The 17,683-nt window shown below is 39.7% G+C and overlaps 2 protein-coding genes across 4 annotated transcripts in view; one reads left to right on the forward strand and one right to left on the reverse strand.

Annotated features, from left to right (window-relative positions):
* The first annotated feature begins 258 nt into the window (after window positions 1-258).
* LOC132164109 (uncharacterized) lies at window positions 259-5,247 on the forward strand. 3 transcript variants are annotated; one of them, XM_059574531.2, is made up of 7 exons: window positions 259-380; window positions 833-910; window positions 1,813-1,962; window positions 2,099-2,172; window positions 2,307-2,425; window positions 3,439-3,522; window positions 4,827-4,951. In XM_059574531.2, the coding sequence occupies exons 2-7, from the start codon at window positions 904-906 to the stop codon at window positions 4,864-4,866; spliced, it is 474 nt and encodes a 157-aa protein (XP_059430514.1). In that variant the 5' UTR covers window positions 259-380; window positions 833-903; the 3' UTR covers window positions 4,867-4,951. The 3 variants fall into 3 exon arrangements, with proteins under 3 accessions (XP_059430514.1, XP_059430515.1, XP_059430513.1); XM_059574532.2 differs by having other exon boundaries at window positions 260-380; window positions 4,842-4,951; XM_059574530.2 differs by having other exon boundaries at window positions 265-380; window positions 4,847-5,247.
* Window positions 5,248-5,490: 243 nt separating this feature from the next.
* Window positions 5,491-17,683, reverse strand: part of LOC132163250 (DNA polymerase epsilon catalytic subunit A) — a 31,840-nt gene continuing 19,647 nt past the window's right edge. The window contains exons 33-41 of the mRNA XM_059573460.2: window positions 9,933-11,089; window positions 9,806-9,854; window positions 9,309-9,469; window positions 9,159-9,225; window positions 8,195-8,305; window positions 7,855-8,025; window positions 7,540-7,752; window positions 6,303-6,409; window positions 5,491-6,122 (exon numbers count right to left, since the gene is read on the reverse strand). Coding sequence (XP_059429443.2) covers window positions 5,762-6,122; window positions 6,303-6,409; window positions 7,540-7,752; window positions 7,855-8,025; window positions 8,195-8,305; window positions 9,159-9,225; window positions 9,309-9,469; window positions 9,806-9,854; window positions 9,933-11,089 — 2,397 coding nt within the window. The 3' untranslated portion in view covers window positions 5,491-5,761. The remainder of the gene's footprint in view (window positions 6,123-6,302; window positions 6,410-7,539; window positions 7,753-7,854; window positions 8,026-8,194; window positions 8,306-9,158; window positions 9,226-9,308; window positions 9,470-9,805; window positions 9,855-9,932; window positions 11,090-17,683) is intronic.

Below are 17,683 nucleotides of genomic sequence, written 5' to 3' on the forward strand. Positions count from 1 at the left end.
TTTTTTTTCAATTAAATATTTATTTATTTTGCATGTCTGCTCAAGGGGGAGGAGAATTCGAACTAATAACCTTTGCTTCATGAGGTATGGTTCTTAGCCGATTAAGCTACCCTTTAGATACAATTAAGTATATTAAATTGACATATGGTGCTTACTACTAAATAATTAAATTTATTTGATAAGTTTTATTGCTTAATTTTTTCACAATATAGCACCACGTGACACTCATAATTTGTAAATGGGCTGTAACAAAAATTGTGGGCGTCAATATTCAGTCATGGCATGGCATGTTGTGTAAAATACGTTCCAAACAATTTTATTTTTTTTCCTAAAGGTCTGTCAGTTTCCTCACTCGGTACTCTCCGCAGACATTTGCGCTGGTACGCTCGTTCTCTCTCTCTCTGCGCCATGGGGTCTTCATATGAGTTGTTCTGATCCGCAGTCGTATTGAAAATATCAAGAAACCACTTCGTTTCCGACCACATGGGATCAAGATTTTGTGGCTTTATATACTTTAATCGTAATGGAACACTAAAAAATGGGTCTAAGCTATGCCGTTTATCTGTTCGATGAAATGCTCCAATAATCTCTGTGTTTGTTTGTCTATAAAAAAAAAAAAAAAAGAAGTGTGTTTGTGTGTTTCTCTTTGCTTTAATATAGATTTGGTCCTGTGTATAAAATGGGCAACCTTTTTATCTGTTACTTGTTTCAAAATTATTTAGCTAACTTATTAAAATCCTTACTGTGTAGTTGTTGCTTTTTAAAGTTCATTCCTTCCTCTGGTATTTTCTTGAAGTTTCTTATTCTGTGTTTTGTGTCTGATGGTTTCCAGGTTCCATTGCCCCACTTGTAATTTAATTGATCATTGGGTTTTGGTAGTGGAAGGGTGACAAGGCAGCAATCATGGATGGTAAGGGAAACCTAACACTTACTTACCTGATAGTTTTCTCATGTGTTCTTCAGTGAATTAAGTATTGATGTACAGCTAACCACTTCCAAGATACTTTTTGTTTTAATTTTAATTTTTTAATTTTATTTTATTTATTTATTTATTTTTATGGATATTTTGCTCGACAATGGTTTTGGGATTTTATGGAGTTAGAAACTTATTTTCACGAGAAGTGTAGGGAAATAAAAATATATTTTTTAGTACTGGAGTTCCCTAAACTTTCTGTTGCCGTTGTCAAGTTATATTTACATGACGTGTAACAGAATCTGCAAGTTTATTGGAAATCTGTGGACATGCAATCTGTTTGTTCCTTTATCTAATGTGTGAGATTTTAAGTACATTTACCCAATTGATAACTGAAGAAACAGATATATGTGAATGTGTTATAATATAATTCCTGATGTCAGGTCAACTTCTATTTATATAGCATGCGGAGTTTTGGTTTTTTCAAGAATTGTAGTATAAGCTTCTATATTTATAAAATGTCAGCATTATGAGACGTTCAAAGCAGCTGGCTTCAAACCAAAGCCGTACCATTCATGAATATATAACTTGCTAAGTCTTTTTGTAATGCCAGTGCCATATTGGGTTATTAGGAAATTTATAGCCAATGGTGTTAATTTAGCAAATACTTAGTTCTTTTCCACCTCATATCCAATAATATTTGCCTAAAAGTCTTGGCTTTAGGCAATGCTTTGAGGTTTACTCCTCAATCTATTGAGATCTAAATGCCTTGCCTGATTTCTTTTGCATATTAAGAATACCGGTGAGAATGACACAGCTTGTTCATCCTAAAGGAAAAATTGCTTTTGAGCATATAACTAAGTTACTCATGAATTTGTTGTGGTGTTTGTGAGCTTCAGTTGATTCACAACCAACTATGGAGGAGACTATTCTGGTTGGTGACGATCTGATGATGGGGCCACCATCACCTCTCATTCCACCAGAAATTGCCTCTCATGTGCTTGAAGGAGTTGATTTATGTGATGGGATTCTGAGGAATCTATTTTTGTGTAAGTTTTTCATTTTTATTTATTTGGTTGGATTTACTCTTGCTTTGGTAAAACCTATTTTCTGTCATGGTTTTTTATCTTTTATAATTCTAGGACAGAATACCAATCAATAATAATTTTCTACACTGTGATGCAGGCTTGCAAATCAATGACATTGAGCCTTTCTGTCAAGATGAGATTGCTTTGTATCGACAATGCACTGAAAGAAGGGTGAGAATATTGTTATTCTGCTTCTCTTATTTTCCGAGTTCAATGTTTATTGTGTTGATGAATTTTTGGACCTGTAACTCAGTATTCCACAGAACTCTAAACTTTATCAACTATTTAATGTTTGTTGTTTGCAGGATAAGAAAATAAGACAACGACTTCAAGATAGTGAGCGCAAATTGGGTTTATCAATGCCTTTAGATGAAGCAAGGGAGAGAGCTGCTCAACTTGAATCAGAAGTTACATCACTAGATAGGTATTTTTCTAGATGATGGGCTGTTTTTCTTCAAGTGATTATTATCTCGCAAGGTCTTCTTTTTTATTTATTTATTATTATTATTTTTTTTGTTTCTTGTTAATAATGATGTGCAAAGCAAGTAATACTGATTCCAGCAATGGGCAATAGAGATTGGTCCATGCTTGTGTCTCCACCTATGCTAAACTTAGATAACCATCAACCTTTCTGGCATTGAATTTATCTTCATATCTTTCCCATTAATGTAGAGTTCCTTAGCATAGTGTAACCTAAATTAGAAATGAAACTCCATGTCTGCTAAGTATAATGTAGATGCGTGCAAAAGGAAATTTTCAACTATTCATAATAAGGTAGAATAAAATGCAAAGGGCATCTTCAATCCTTGGGCACACCGTTGATATCATACTAGAGTGTAGTCTCTATATACCTCAAACTACAAGAGTTCACCAGTATCAGCTTTTGTGCGCATATTAATAGGGTTATAGCCAGTGATATGGAGTAGTTTAATCACTTACTGCTATTACAGCTACTCCTATGATCATGCTTTAAAAGTCTTCTTCGAAATATACTTCCCCCCCCCCCAAAAAAAAAAAAAAAAAAAATCTAATCACATGTATGAGGGTTTGAGCACCCAAATCCTCGTACCACATATTATTTTGATATAAGCATGATTAGAACTTCTGAGGATTAATATGATTGTGACCAAAAGTTTTACACTGACTGTCAACCCAAAGTATTTACCTTTCTCCAAGCTTTTGACTGGCTTGGTGGAATGATAATGCCCTAAAAGCAACAAGTGGAGTCCCTTGCCAATCTTATTTACCTACCTAAGTTCTGTTCTTCTAATTACATTACCCACCCAGAAACGCCTTTTGGTCAGCCAATGGTATTACTATTCCCTGCATTCTATTGGAATCATATTCCTATACACTTTGCTTTTCATTTCTGGTCATATGCTTCTTGCAGTTATCTTTGAAAGTCATTCTTAGATGCCATTGCTCCTGCGTTTGTAGGCGCTTGATTCTTGCTAGTGGACTCGAAGGCATGGAAGGATTTCGCCAGAGATGGAGCTTGCATGGTCGCCTTACAGATACCAAGTAATTTTTTATCATGCACATCCTTATGTTTTCATAGAGCATGCATGAAAGGCATCTTTTAGCTCTTAATTCTTCTAGGAGATTCGCCATTAATGATTTTAGTGATAGGTCACTTGTTTGATTTCTCCTTACAAATTAAGAGGCGTTTGAGAAATAAGGTATCAAGACTTTTGTTCAAAGGTGGGCTAAAGACAAGGAGAATTGTATGAGATGGGTTAGCCATGGTGCAATGGAAACCAATGGTTGCTCTGATGATGAGTATGAGTAAAGAGATAAAAGGATACTTAAAATAACATAGTGGACTTTGTGAAGAAGGACGTGATAAATGGCAAGTTGATGATTATATGGCTGTAGATGGGATGGAAAGACACATGTAGTTTGCCTCAATTAGTTGATAAATGATTCGCAGGAAAATCCAAGCCCAATTAGTTAGGTTAAGGCTTGTTTGTTTTTAGTTGACTAGTATAGGTTAGGAGTTGATGAATTCGCTTAGGATTTGGCTTATACATCAAATACATTTTTCACCAGAGATCTCTTGTTAAAAAGTAAATGAACAAGATTGCAAAATTGGAGGATAAGGCAACTTATTTTTTTACTAGAAGCAATCTTGTCCATTCATGTTTTAACTGAAAATCTCCGGTGAAAAATTCAATGAATGTAAGCCAAATCCTTTCGCTTAGAGGTGAGAAGTGGTGAAGTACAATGAAAATTCGCGGCAATAGCTTTCTATTTTGTATTAAATCAAGGTTCAAATTTAGGACTTCTGCTATGATACAATGTCAAATTACCAATTATCTCAAAAACTTAAGATGATAAAAAGTGGTGAATTTGATCATTTAGTTAAGAGAAATTATTCATTTCAATATTTTTCCTATCTCATCTTACAAATCAACCATTAGATTTGTAGGCTTATGTGGACTCCACACAAATTCAGTGGTAAACCCTACAAATCTAATGGTTGATTTATTGAATTTGTAGGATGATATGGAAAGAATATGAGAAAAATATTGACATGAATAATTTCTCTTTAGTTAATATTTTAACATTTTGTTCAAGTGATTTCTATAGATTAGTGTAGTGTACCAGATAAATAAATGGTCTGAACACTACACATTCAACTGCTATTCATGCATAGCAATGAGTAGGTCAAGGATTATTTCTCTTGCATTTCTTCTTGAGTTGCAAAAAGGAAATATTTTGCAAAAAAATATTTATCCTGATTGTTTTTCCTATTCTTGATGCACCAGCTGTTTAGTTTTATGTATTTCTGAACTTTTATCTTCATATTGGCTGCAATCATATAGCTGTACTGGATTAAGTGCAGGAGAAGGTTGGAGTCCTTGAAACAGGGAATGGAGAATAGAAAAAAGGATGAGCCTGTTGGAGGTTCGACTGCCAAAAGATGGTCTTTTTGGTGAAGTGTTCAAGAGGCTTTTCTTCGGTATGATTATTGGACATGCTCAGCACAGCCTGGAACAGAAACATACACCAAGCTCTTAGTAAGCTGACTGTGTTCAGAGTTGGAGTTTATTATGTCATAATTAGCCATCTAGGACATTCGAGTTGGACGTGTTTTGGTGCTAAATAATGCATGAATATCGTGAAGTTCTGTTTTATTACTGCAAGTCTGTGAAAGGGTATTGCCTTCAAAAAGCAACAGGTATATATGAATAGCCAGTGTAAATTAGCATATCTTTATGAAGAAAATGGAGATTTCCTTTGTTTCTCTATGTTGAAATTTTCTCACCGAGGTAACGAGAAGCACATTGCCTCTCATTAGCAACCTGTGGATGAACATCAATCTTGTTCCGTTGAATGACAAGACTTAAACATAATAACAGTTATAAAAAAATATTTTCGAGTAAGAATAATTATAAGGCTATTTTTTTCTCTATTAGAACCAGTGCATGGGCTCTACTGAATTTGAACTCTTCAATATTCAGTTATTCACAAGCTGCAACTTCATAGTCAAGGATTGTACACCATGTACACATATTTCATTGATGAATGAATCATTTCAAAGTCATGTACAGCTTTCTGATATCTTACACGATTACACCAAAACACTATACAATTAAATTAACCAGGATCTCCTCTAGCCATCCCTCTCTCCCTCTTCCTCTGGAAACCCAGAAGGAAAAAGTGGGGTTAAACCTAATATTATAATTTTAATCTCTGCCATTTCAGTTATCTTTTGTCACGAATCTAAACGAGCATATAGAAAAGCAAAGGAGAACAGTTATCGAAGTTCTAAAATCCATGAGGTACACTCTTGGAGAAGTTGAAATTTCTGATGAATAGCAATGTTCAAGAAAACCTGCATCTTACTCCGGAACTCACTCAAATCTTCTTTGCACCTAAATGAGCCAGCGCATGCACATTGCTCGGCTAAATGTGCAGCTTTCACCTGTTGGCACCGAAGGCACACCAGATCCTGCAAGTGGTAGAGACGTTCTCTCTGTCGTACGATTTGAAGAAGAGCATTCTGCATGATCTCACCATCATAAGGCTGGCCACATTGTGGCACAGCACAGCGCCACTCCTGAGCCAGTAAAGCTGAGTCACGGCATAAGTCCAGGTCTCTGCAGTCGTTGCAGTAGCTATCCAGAAAAATGATAAATAGTAAGTGAATCGTTTGAACCTCGAAAAGGTTAAATATGATAATTGGATCCGAGGGATTAAAAGAGAATGAAAAGAAAAGAACAAAAAAAGTTTTTAACTGAGTACATTTTGAGTGTACTAAAAAAGATTTTTTGGAACCTTCTAAGAAAACCTCTTACCTGCAAATGACATTTGGTAAGATGAAGGATGGGCAAGGATCATGAAACTCAGCCTCTGGAGCAAACTCTCTCACATGTACATATTTTAACAGATTCTTTCTCATGACCTGTAGAATAGGGGCACAAGAACAAACTATTACTTCACTGACCAAGCAGACCCATATAGGACATTTCTACCAGTTCCACTTTTCAGAAAGAGTTGATCCTCTGAAGATGAAAGTACAGAAGAGTTCAGTTGCAAATGAAATAAAGTTAAGAAGATATTCCGGCAAAATCTGAAGCTTGCATGAGAAAAGAAAATTCCAATAGTTTCAACATCATATGCATGTGTATTGATATATGATTACTGTTTTGTTGTTTGTATATACCAACTAATCAGAAGAGGTTACCGGAATCAGATTCCTCAATTTTTAACATCTAGAGCAGTCTCTCATTCAATTGTCAACTCGCCAGCGAGCATGCAAATTGTTTTTAAAATAATTATTATATGAGGCAGTATGAGGAATTGCATTGACTACATGACAAATGCCTACGTTAGAATTATTTAGTTTCACGACTAGTGGCTGTGACCATTAGTTCATCTGTCTGACATTTTAATTTTTTTTTTTTTTTTAATAAGAAAGGAAATGACATTTTAATTTATATAGATACTTCACGGCAATCCCATCATGAAATAGGCTGTCCATGACCAAACTGATGAAAATATATCAAATTTTACCATTAGAGCTTTTAAGTGATGCAATAGTTGTCAAAATTCCTCGTTGAGTACAACCTTGTCAAAACCAGAATTCCAGACAAGATATTGGGGTCAAATATATAAGACAATTAAAACAGTTTTGATAAAATAAAATAAAAAATTATAAAATCTCCAAATGAGCTAAGTACTAGAAAAAACAAATTCAGTCAAGGATCCAAGGAAAAACCAAATAAGCAGGCATACATGAAAATAAATATGAAAAAAAAAATTAGGTACGGCTTAATACTTTTTCTATAAAGCAATAACTTCTAGAAATTGGAGAGCACTCCAACAGGAAAAATACCAAGATTTAAAAGGGTAAAAGAAATAGAGAACAGATAAACCCACAAATCACTAGATGAACCATCTAATTACTAGGTTTCTTTGCAAATATGAAGATGTCAAGCATACTGCAGAAATGTTCCGTTGCATCAGACTTAGCATGATGCTTTGAGTCGGAAAATGGTTTACAGAATATGGTGCCAAATGAACAAGTATTACCAGAACATCATGTTGAACATTTTGGTCTAGGGCCAGAACAGCACAGACATGCTTAATGAACTCGAGCGCAGCATCCCCTTTGTGGATTTTATCAGTGACTTGTGGGAGCCCGGAAGATATATGCTGGTCATTTTCAGTTCTGTTCATCCCCTTCATATGAAGAATGGTATCGCGAACAATACCCAGAAGTTTGTCTGTGAAGTAAGAGCTGATCTATAGAATGTCAATAAGAAAACAAAAAACAAATTAGTATTTACGCACAATGAGGAATCAAAAAGTCATACAACCTTAGGCTATTAACATTGTCATTCATACCTGCCCTTTAAGATATTCTGTCATATGTGATTCGAAACTCTCAGCAGCTGTAACAGTTACCGATGGGGTGCATGAGTTGCCATCTGGCAAAGAGGTTCTTATTGCAGCTTGCTTTTGTGCATAGCTCCAGGGAATATACATAAACTGAGAGACAATAAAAACAAAATGGTCCTGCAGGAAGCACAGAAGATGATTTAACCACTCAGCATCTGGAAGATGAATCCCCTAAAAGTATAAATTTGTATGATAGTGACATTTAACTAATAGAACTGAAGCATTAGTTTATTAATCTACTAGTTTGGCTTTCATTGGACCGCAAAAACATTACTGAGAAACTTGCCTGAATTTTCTTGGGTAAGTATTCAGCAATATTCCAGCTCGACACAATATCCACTTCAGATTCCTCGTGTATGATATCATCAGCTTTGGCCGGAATTCCACCATAATTATACTATTAAACATTAAAGCAACATGGGTTAATAGGAATAGAGTTCTCTAATGAACATTTATGAACACAAATGATCTTAATAGCCAAAGCACCATAACATCTCCATATATATATATATATATATTTTGAAACTTAAACTATTTTATATATATTTTAAAACTTAAAACTATTTTTTAAAAAATAAAAATAAAACCAGGATGTGAAAATTAAAACTATTTTTTATTTTTATTTTTATTTTTTTGAATTTATTGGAGTATTTTTGTCTTATTGAAAGAAATTTAAAAGACATTTTTGTCCTTTTTTTTGGCCTTAGGGGAACATTATCAATGTTTTGATAGTCTAGGGAGGGCATTGTCGCATTTGAAAGTTTGGGAGAGACATTGTCAATTGAGTGGTGGTTTGAGAGGGGTATATGGACTTTTTCCTTTTTATTAAAATGTTTACACCAACATAAGGATCTTCATATTTAAGTCTAGAAACAGTACTGACCCATCCCCAAACAGATACGGACATCAACACATGACTGTAAATGCTTGTATTTAACTCAGGCTCATGCAACCTTAAGCCTAGCCAATTCTACCAATTTCAAGCCAAGGTAAACAATCCGTCAGTAGTAGCTTTACCAATTTCTGTATCAGTGCCTCAAATGCCTCCTAACATGACTACTTTATGCAAATTATTGATGGTGTTACAAAATTATGAATGTCAAAATATAATGTGAAATCTCCAGTGACATGGACACTTACAGAAGATATTAGAAATACTGAGGTCTAATACTTTAAACTTAGCAAATAAAAAGCCATAAAGATCCTATGTAGTGCAAGCTATGTTACAAGGAAGAGGCAAGTGACCAAACCTGATCCATGAAAAGCAGGGAATGCCAGAAGTTCTGTGGCTCAAGCTCAATCCACTCGAAAAGGTCTCTACAAATCAGCAAAGACAGAATTACAGGATGGAAGACAAGAAATAAAATAAATCTACTTGAAAATTCTTGGTTGACACCAACCTGGTTTGTATTGTTTTAAGCAAGCTATCACAGTAAGCTTTGGCAGCAGAGAGATCAAATTTGCCTGTGTCTATAATAACCTTCGAGAAGTTTGCAAAAACAATTGTGGCACCCAATTTCCGAAACTCTGCCAACAATAGTGCAAACACCTTTACCATCACCTGCAGATATTAAGTACAATCAAAAGAATTCATATATCAGTTGACCAGGCCTGCTTTCAGATATAAATTCTCATATTAAATGAATCACCGCATCCTAAAAGGCACAACAATTATGAGAAGGTTACTTGTCTATGAAATCATTTTTCTTTCTTCTTTTTTTCTCTTTTTCTTCATAAGTAGAAAAGAATTTAAGTCGTTATCAAAATTTCCCATTACTTTCTATAAGAGGAATACAAGACAGTTTGATAAGAGAAGGAAGAAAATTAAGACACAAGAATGAATTAGAGCAACTTCTAGCTCTATTTGCACCCTAGACATGATCCAATAAGTATTTACCTTGTGAAGTATGCGGTGAAGAGCTGGGTCATGAAGTTTTGATTGTGGACTGAAATATAAAAGGGAAATCAGTAAAAATTTGTGCCAAAAACAAGAAGTATGCAAATCAAAATTAAAATTCTGCAACCTGCAGAGCCATCGATATAGATGTTGCAATATTGCATCAGCGTATACATTTCCAAATGTGACTGCATCAGCAAGGCACCTTTGGATCAATTGTTTCAGAACACGGAATGCAGGTGCACATGAGGTATCCTCGTCAATGCCACCCTGTTCATTTAGAACATGTGCTCCAGAATTCATCTCCTGGTCATATCCAAACAAAGCACCACCTTCCATTTCATTCACTTGGTTGCTTTTCAAAAGACCATTTACAGCTAGGTGATGAATCTTTAGCTCCACAGTTATTTTTCTATATGCGCCAGGATATGTAAGGACCGGTTGATGGACTTCATCAGCAAAACAGGTATCTTCTTCATTAATGCCTCCCAGATCGGGAACACCATCATCAGATATCCAAAGTAACTGTTGCTGCTCACGTAATGCTCTTGAAAAGAAGATATCTGCTGTAAAAATGAGCCAGTCAAGTTCAAAATTCCCTACTGGTACATGGGCATATCTTGAGAGAGAGATTCTCTCATTCAACCACAGGGAGGATGCTGCACACCGTTGCATTCCAATTTTTGCAGCCACTTGTTGCCACCCAAGAACCTGATAGTGACTATCACGAGCATTGGAAGGAATGTTCACACATGGGAAATCATCTAGAGCTCGTATGCCTAACTTCATTGATTGAGCATTTGGGCATTCAATAACAGCAATTGTAGGCCCATGATGTTCATGTTTGTGCTCATTTATTGCTCTTTGCAAAATCTTTTCAGCATCCTTGACATAGCCAACATAATCCACCTTGACAATGACACCATTACTGGGAGGAGGTGGTTCAACAGAAACAGCTTGGCAAGCTTCACGGAATTGTTTCTCAAGAAATGATGGTGATAAATCTTTATTTTGATAAGGATTAACCACCAAAACAGATATTGTTCTTGATGCAGGAAAATACCCAATATAGATAGCTCGGCCTTCAGAGATGCTGTGATACAAGTAAAAGAAAGAGATAGATTGTTCCAGATAAGAACATTCTGTTGTAGTTTTCATGTGAAGTTCACTCAGACTCCAGCCATCCTGAACATTTCGTTTCTTAGCTGTTTTGTCCACCTTACATACACAACCAATCTGGAGTATAGCATTAAACTCCAATGGCACCTTTGTCTCATATATCCCCTGATAAAAGGATTGCATTTTAATCAACCCACTTAAGTAGATATTTCAAATGGAAACTGAAATTGGTAGCATATGAGCAACTCCAGCCCCACTTACAAATGAGTTCTGAACTTTTCTATTTTAACCCTTAGAAGTGGAACTTCTTAGAAACTTTATTTCAAGTTACAGGCGCACACACACGTAGTATTTATATACATTCATTACACACACACGCACGCGTGCACACAAACCCACTCATATACACACAAATACACGTCTATATCAAGAGTCACAATTACAATAAGTCAAGCTATATCTATTACATTATGAAGAGAATCCCTTTTTATCTTTTTATGTACTTTACATGTTCTCATTACAAAGAAAATAATACTATAAAAAATAATAAGAATGAAGTTATACGAGTCAAGCCAAGTTTATACAAATTCAGCTTGTTTAATAATGAGCCTAATCTTGTGTTCAAAGGTCGACTCATTTATTAAATGAATTGAGACCGAGTCGAGTCTATTCAAGCTGAGTCTATTCGTGAGCGGCTTTGTTCGTTTACAGCCCTAGTTTCAACCAATAAGTTCACTAGAGGTTCTAATTTCTGTATTCACATTTCATAACTAAGATGGATATTCACAGGATCCTTAGAAACTAGCATTGTGGGGGACAAGAGTAATAAGTCATATAAAATTACATAACATACAGTAACCAAAACTCACTCACAAGTTTAGCACAGTTAGGAAATCTTTTGTAGAAGTTTATCCTTTTTTTGATAAGTAAAGATATATTATCAAGGCGCAAAGGGGCGCAACCCTAGTACACAGGGAGTATACAAGAGAGCGACTAAGAGGAAGAAAAAGAAGAAGAGAACATAGAAAGGAAATCAGGGAAGCTTATCACTAAGGGCGCTAGCCATCCAGCGGTCCAAGTGAAAAGGGTATACAAGAAAAAGTGTAGAAGATCCTCAATATTTCTAGACGAATCCTCGAAACATCTAGCATTTCTCTCGATCCAGATGCACCACATAAGGCACAGAGGAACCATCTTCCACACAACAGCGCTACGGGACTTGCCACCCGCCCACCAGGAAGCATACAAACCCCTGACACTCCCAGGCATCACCCAACACAAACCAAACCGAGAGAATACAGCATTCCACAAGGTACTCGCAACCCCACAATGAAGAAAGAGATGGTCAACTGACTCCCCATCCGATTCGCACATGCAACAACGGTTAATCACAATAATACCTCTCTTCCGAACATTATCCAGGGTTAGAATCTTCCCAAGCGCGGCCGTCCACGCAAAAAAAGCCACTCTCGAAGGAGCCTTGGTACGCCATATGCTCTTCCAAGGGAAAGGGGAATGATCTTTGGAAGCAAGGATTCTGAAATAAGATCTGACCTCAAATTTTCCTTTTCTAGAATCGTTCCACCACATCCTATCCTCCCCTACCCCTCGCATCAAGTGCGAATACAAGAGAGAATAAAAAGAGGCCAAGACCTCCACTTCCCAATCATGAACCCTGCGAATAAAGGAAATATTCCATTGCACAGAGCCATTTAAACACTCCCTATTATCCGCAATAGACGCATCCTTATTGGTGGCAATATTGAAAAGTCCAGGAAAAGCATCCTTGAGAGACCTGTCACCACACCAGATATCCTCCCAAAACCTGATATTGGACCCAGACCCAGGAACCAATCTAATCTGGCAATGAAACGACCTCCACCCCTTGCTAATGTTCTTCCATAACCCCACCCCGTGCGAACCACTAGGCTCCCTGGATCGCCAACCACCCCAAACCTCACCATACTTTGCCACTAGAATCTTCCTCCACCAAGCCTCTTTCTCATGAGCAAATCTCCACAACCATTTTCCCAACAACGCCTTGTTCATCAGACGCAAATTCCGGATCCCTAAGCCTCCCTCTGAGATCGGAGAACAAACCTTGTTCCAACTAATTAGATGGAACTTAAACTCATCATTAATCCCACCCCATAAGAAATCCCGTTGAATTTTCTCCATACGTTTCGCCACAGATGCAGGGATAGGAAATAGAGACAAAAAATATGTGGGAAGATTGGATAAGGTGCTCTTGATGAGAGTAACCCTCCCCCCTTTAGACAGATATAGCCGTTTCCATGGGGCCAGCCTTCTAGCATACTTCTCCAACATGTCCTCCCAACTGGCCTTAACCATAAACGGGGCCCCCAACGGGAGACCCAAATACTTCAAAGGCATAGAAGCTGAGCCGCAACCAAGGATGCCTGCCAAAGTGCCTGTATTGTTCATACTACCAACAGGGACCAACACAGATTTAGCCAGATTCACCTTTAACCCTGAAACAGCTTCAAAACAAACAAGTAATGCACCAATGTTTCTAACTTGATTAGGGTCTGCGCCACAAAAAACCAAAGTGTCATCTGCAAAAAGAAGGTGAGAAACAATAACCCGATCCGACTCTCTTCTTCCCACAGAAAAACCCGAGATGAGACCCCTGCTTATCGAGGCATTGATCATCCTGCTAAACGCCTCCATGACTAGAACAAACAAGAAAGGAGAAAGAGGGTCTCCTTGCCTTACGCCCCGTGAGCTATCAAAGAAACCGGAAGAGGAGCCATTGATCAAAATCGAGAAGCGCACAGTCGAAATGCAATGTTCAACCCACGAACACCATTTCTCTCCAAAACCGCATCTTCTTAATACATAAAGAAGAAACTTCCAATTCATATGATCATAAGCCTTCTCCATATCCAACTTGCACACCAAGCCAGGTTCCCCTGATCTGATTCGGCTGTCCAAGCATTCATTGGCAATAAGAACTGAGTCCAAAATTTGCCTACCTTTAACAAAGGCATTCTGCGGCTTAGAGATGACCCTATCCATCACTTCCTTCAATCTGTTGGCTAAGACCTTTGCAACAATCTTGTATGTCCCTCCCACAAGACTAATCGGACGAAAATCCCTAATATCGGAAGCTCCATTGGTCTTCGGAATAAGGGAGATAAACGTAGCATTGAGACTTTTTTCAAATTTACCTCGCTCATGGAACTCTGCAAAAACCGCCATAATGTCCTCCTTAATCACCCCCCAGCAATCCTGGAAAAACGCCATAGAAAAGCCATCCGGGCCCGGCGCCTTGTCCCTATCCATACCTTTCACCGCCTCCCACACCTCCCTTTCCTCAAAAGGAGCTTCCAACCTAGAGGCCTCTCCAACATTCAACATATCAAAGTCAAGATCATCTAGCCTCGGTCTCCAGCTGAGACTCTCAGAGAAAAGGGACTCATAAAAGTTGGTAATGTGATTGCTAATGACCCCTTGATCTGAAGTTGTGGAGCCCCCCACAGACAGAGACTCAATAGCATTATGTCGTCTGTTTGCATTAGCAATCTGGTGGAAAAATTTCGTACATTTATCACCCTCTTTCAACCAACGAATTCTAGATTTTTGCCTCCAACTAATCTCCTCCTGTAAGAGAAAAGCCTCCAAATCTCTGGCTAACAACCTCTTCCTCTCATTTTCATCCGCCGATAACCCGCTCTCTTCCTCCACCCTATCAAGAGCCTTTATATCTTCCATGCACGCCTTAATGCGCCCTCCCACATTGCCAAATTCCTGGTCATTCCAACTCTTAATGTCCCCCTTAAGAGCTTGCAACTTCTTAGCCAGAATAAAACTCGGAGTGCCATGGAAAATGTAAGACTCCCACCAGCTCCTTACTTTGTCCACAAAACCCTCCACTTTAAGCCACATATTCTCAAACTTGAAGGGTCTCTTACCTCCCAAGAAGCAACTACAATCAAGAATAATGGGTGCGTGGTCCGAACATACCCGAAGCAATCTCTTTTGACGCATACTTGGGTAACGAGCTTCCCATTCCGGAGAGACTAGGAAGCGATCTAGCCTTGACCAGGAGTGGTTATTGGACCAAGTAGATACCCCCCCGACTAACGGGAAATCCATAAGACCTTGCTCTGAAATGAAATCTGCAAAATCTCTCATTGCGGATCGAGAATATACCCCCCCTGACCTTTCACTAGGAAACAGAGTAGCATTGAAATCCCCACCTATACACCAAGGCAAATCCCACCAACTCATAAGACCCACCAACTCCTCCCAAAGGAGACACCTGATGTTGTCTTTGTTGGGACCATAAACCCCCGCAAAGGCCCACATGAACCCATCATCAACGTTTCTGAAAGAGCATGCCGCCACAAATCTGCCCAAAGCAACCTCAACCTTCGTAACTACTCTTCTATCCCACATCACCAAGATGCCGCCCGAAGCCCCTCTAGAAGGAACATGACACCATTCTACATAAGGACACCCCCACAAACTCCTCACAAAATTGTTGGTGACGAAATCCACCTTCGTTTCTTGAAAACACACTATGTCCACCTTCCAATTTCTAAGAAGATTTCTGACCCTCATCCTTTTATCCCTTACATTCAAACCCCTCACATTCCAAGAAAGGATCTTCGGCTTCATTAAAAAGTCCGAACAGCCCTCCCCTTTTTACTATCCCTCAAGGAGCTTCCACTGTGCACCTCATAATTAACGGAGGAGAGAAGGTTATTGAGCTCTCTCTTACCTTTTTTTCCCGTATGTGCTTCCATGGCCTTTCCCGCATCTCCCACATCTCCCACCTCCTCATCAATGAACTCATTATCAGCCATAATACACCCAAAAGTCTCAGCCAATTTCCCAGCTTCTCCATCACAAGAGACACCCACGAGCTTGCTAAAATGAGTAACAAACTCCACTGTAAGAGGCTCCTGATCTTCAACTGACACCAAGGCTAAGGAATCAGGAGCAAACGACTCACCCTGCGAACTATAATCCCTAACTCCTGACCTGACTTCACCCAAAGAGCATAAACTATCTTCACAGACACTGACCATAGCCCCCTGCCTCCTCAAAAGATCATCCGAACCTGGCAAATCCCACTTCTCCAGACCCGGTGGGATCTCCCCCTGCCAATCTAACTGCAACTGTCCAGCACTAAGCCCCTCCCCCATGTTGCCCATCTTGACACTCATCAAATGGCCTGAGCCTCCTCCCTCCCCCTTGTCGAAATTCCCCCCTGCCTTCAGAACTTCTGGCTGCCCCATCATCACTGACTTCTTCAATATCGCAGAAGCACCGGCAGCAGACCCAGAGAATGTCGATAGGATGGAACAGGTCGGAAACTCCCTATGGGCATCTGCCGGAAGAATCGCCAGCTCCTTACCCACTATCGCACGAGCACCGGCAGCGGACCCAGAGGGTGTCGACAGGACAGAACAGATATCCTTTCGAACACCTGCCGGAAAAGTCACCGGCTCCTTACCCGATATCGCGCGATCACCGGCAGCAGGCCCATATGGAAACGACAGGACAGAGCTGGTCGGAAACTCACTTCGAACTCCTACCGGAAGAATCGCCGGCTCCTTACCCAAAATACCCGGGGCTGGGTCGCACACCCGCGTCGACGCCGAGACTTGAGCAACATGGCCGGTCATGGAGGTGAACACCGTAGCCGCAGTCTCCTTCTTCGACCCCTCCACTAGCGGCAGAACCTTCAACGGCGCCTCTGCCGGCGACACAGATAGGATCGGCACCCCTGGTACCTTCATCGGCGCCTCTGCCGGCGACACAGAAAGGACCGGCGCCCCTTGAACCTTCATCGGCGCCCCTGCCGGCGACACAGAAAGGACCGGCGCCCCTGGAACCTTCATCGGCGCCTCTGCCGTCGACACAGAAGGGACCGGCACCCCTGAACTCGTGAAATTCGAGAAAGGACGAAGTCCTTTGTTGGGCTCAAACGCACCCAAGTCCCCCTCCTTACCCGCAACCTTCCTTCTATAATAGCTCAGGGCTTTGTTGGGTCCAGCTCCCACAACAACGGCCTTCTCCTTCAACTGGCCAGTCGGAGGATTGGGATGGGCCTTGGCCTGAATTAACATCTGACCACTCGACTGGACTTGGGCCGCCTGGGTTTTAGGCCCAGATAATCCAAACCCACAACTACAAGAGCAGCGTGCGTCACAACCTTCAAGACAGATCCTGATTTCCTCCTGAATCTTCAACAGTGATCTCTTCAGCTTTTCCTTCTCCCCTGCACACACGCAACCCTGCCCAGACGATCCTGAAGTATGGTCTTCGCAGATTTGCTCCTCGTAACTTGCAGGTTTCTTCTGCTGTACCCCACAGCTCGCACGACTGTTCACCTTGTACCATGTCGCCGGACCCTTCGCCGGAACAGCCTCCTGAACTTCATGACCAGCTTTAACATGGCAGTCATCATGCAAGGATTTCCCAAACGAATTACTGGTCCCAGCTCCTAACAGCCATTTAGGAACTCTAGCAACCGGCTCAGCAAAGGACCCAAACGGCTCCTCTACCTGTTTCGATGACGAGAGCAATACCTCTGAAAAGCTTCTTCTTTGTTTCCCTGTCGCTGCCCTCCTTGCGTCCCCAACAAAAGGTTGAACAAAATCAATGGCAATGCACAGTTCCGACTGAAACTGATCCCAACCCTTCCTATGCCTGCCCTCTGGCACCATGACTCTTCCTCTCCTATCTCTACCATCATACTCCTCTAAAACCAGAAAACTCCCATGC

Source organism: Corylus avellana, chromosome 8, assembly GCF_965113065.1.
Source record: "Corylus avellana chromosome 8, dhCorAvel1.hap1.2, whole genome shotgun sequence".
Lineage (NCBI taxonomy): Eukaryota > Viridiplantae > Streptophyta > Magnoliopsida > Fagales > Betulaceae > Corylus > Corylus avellana.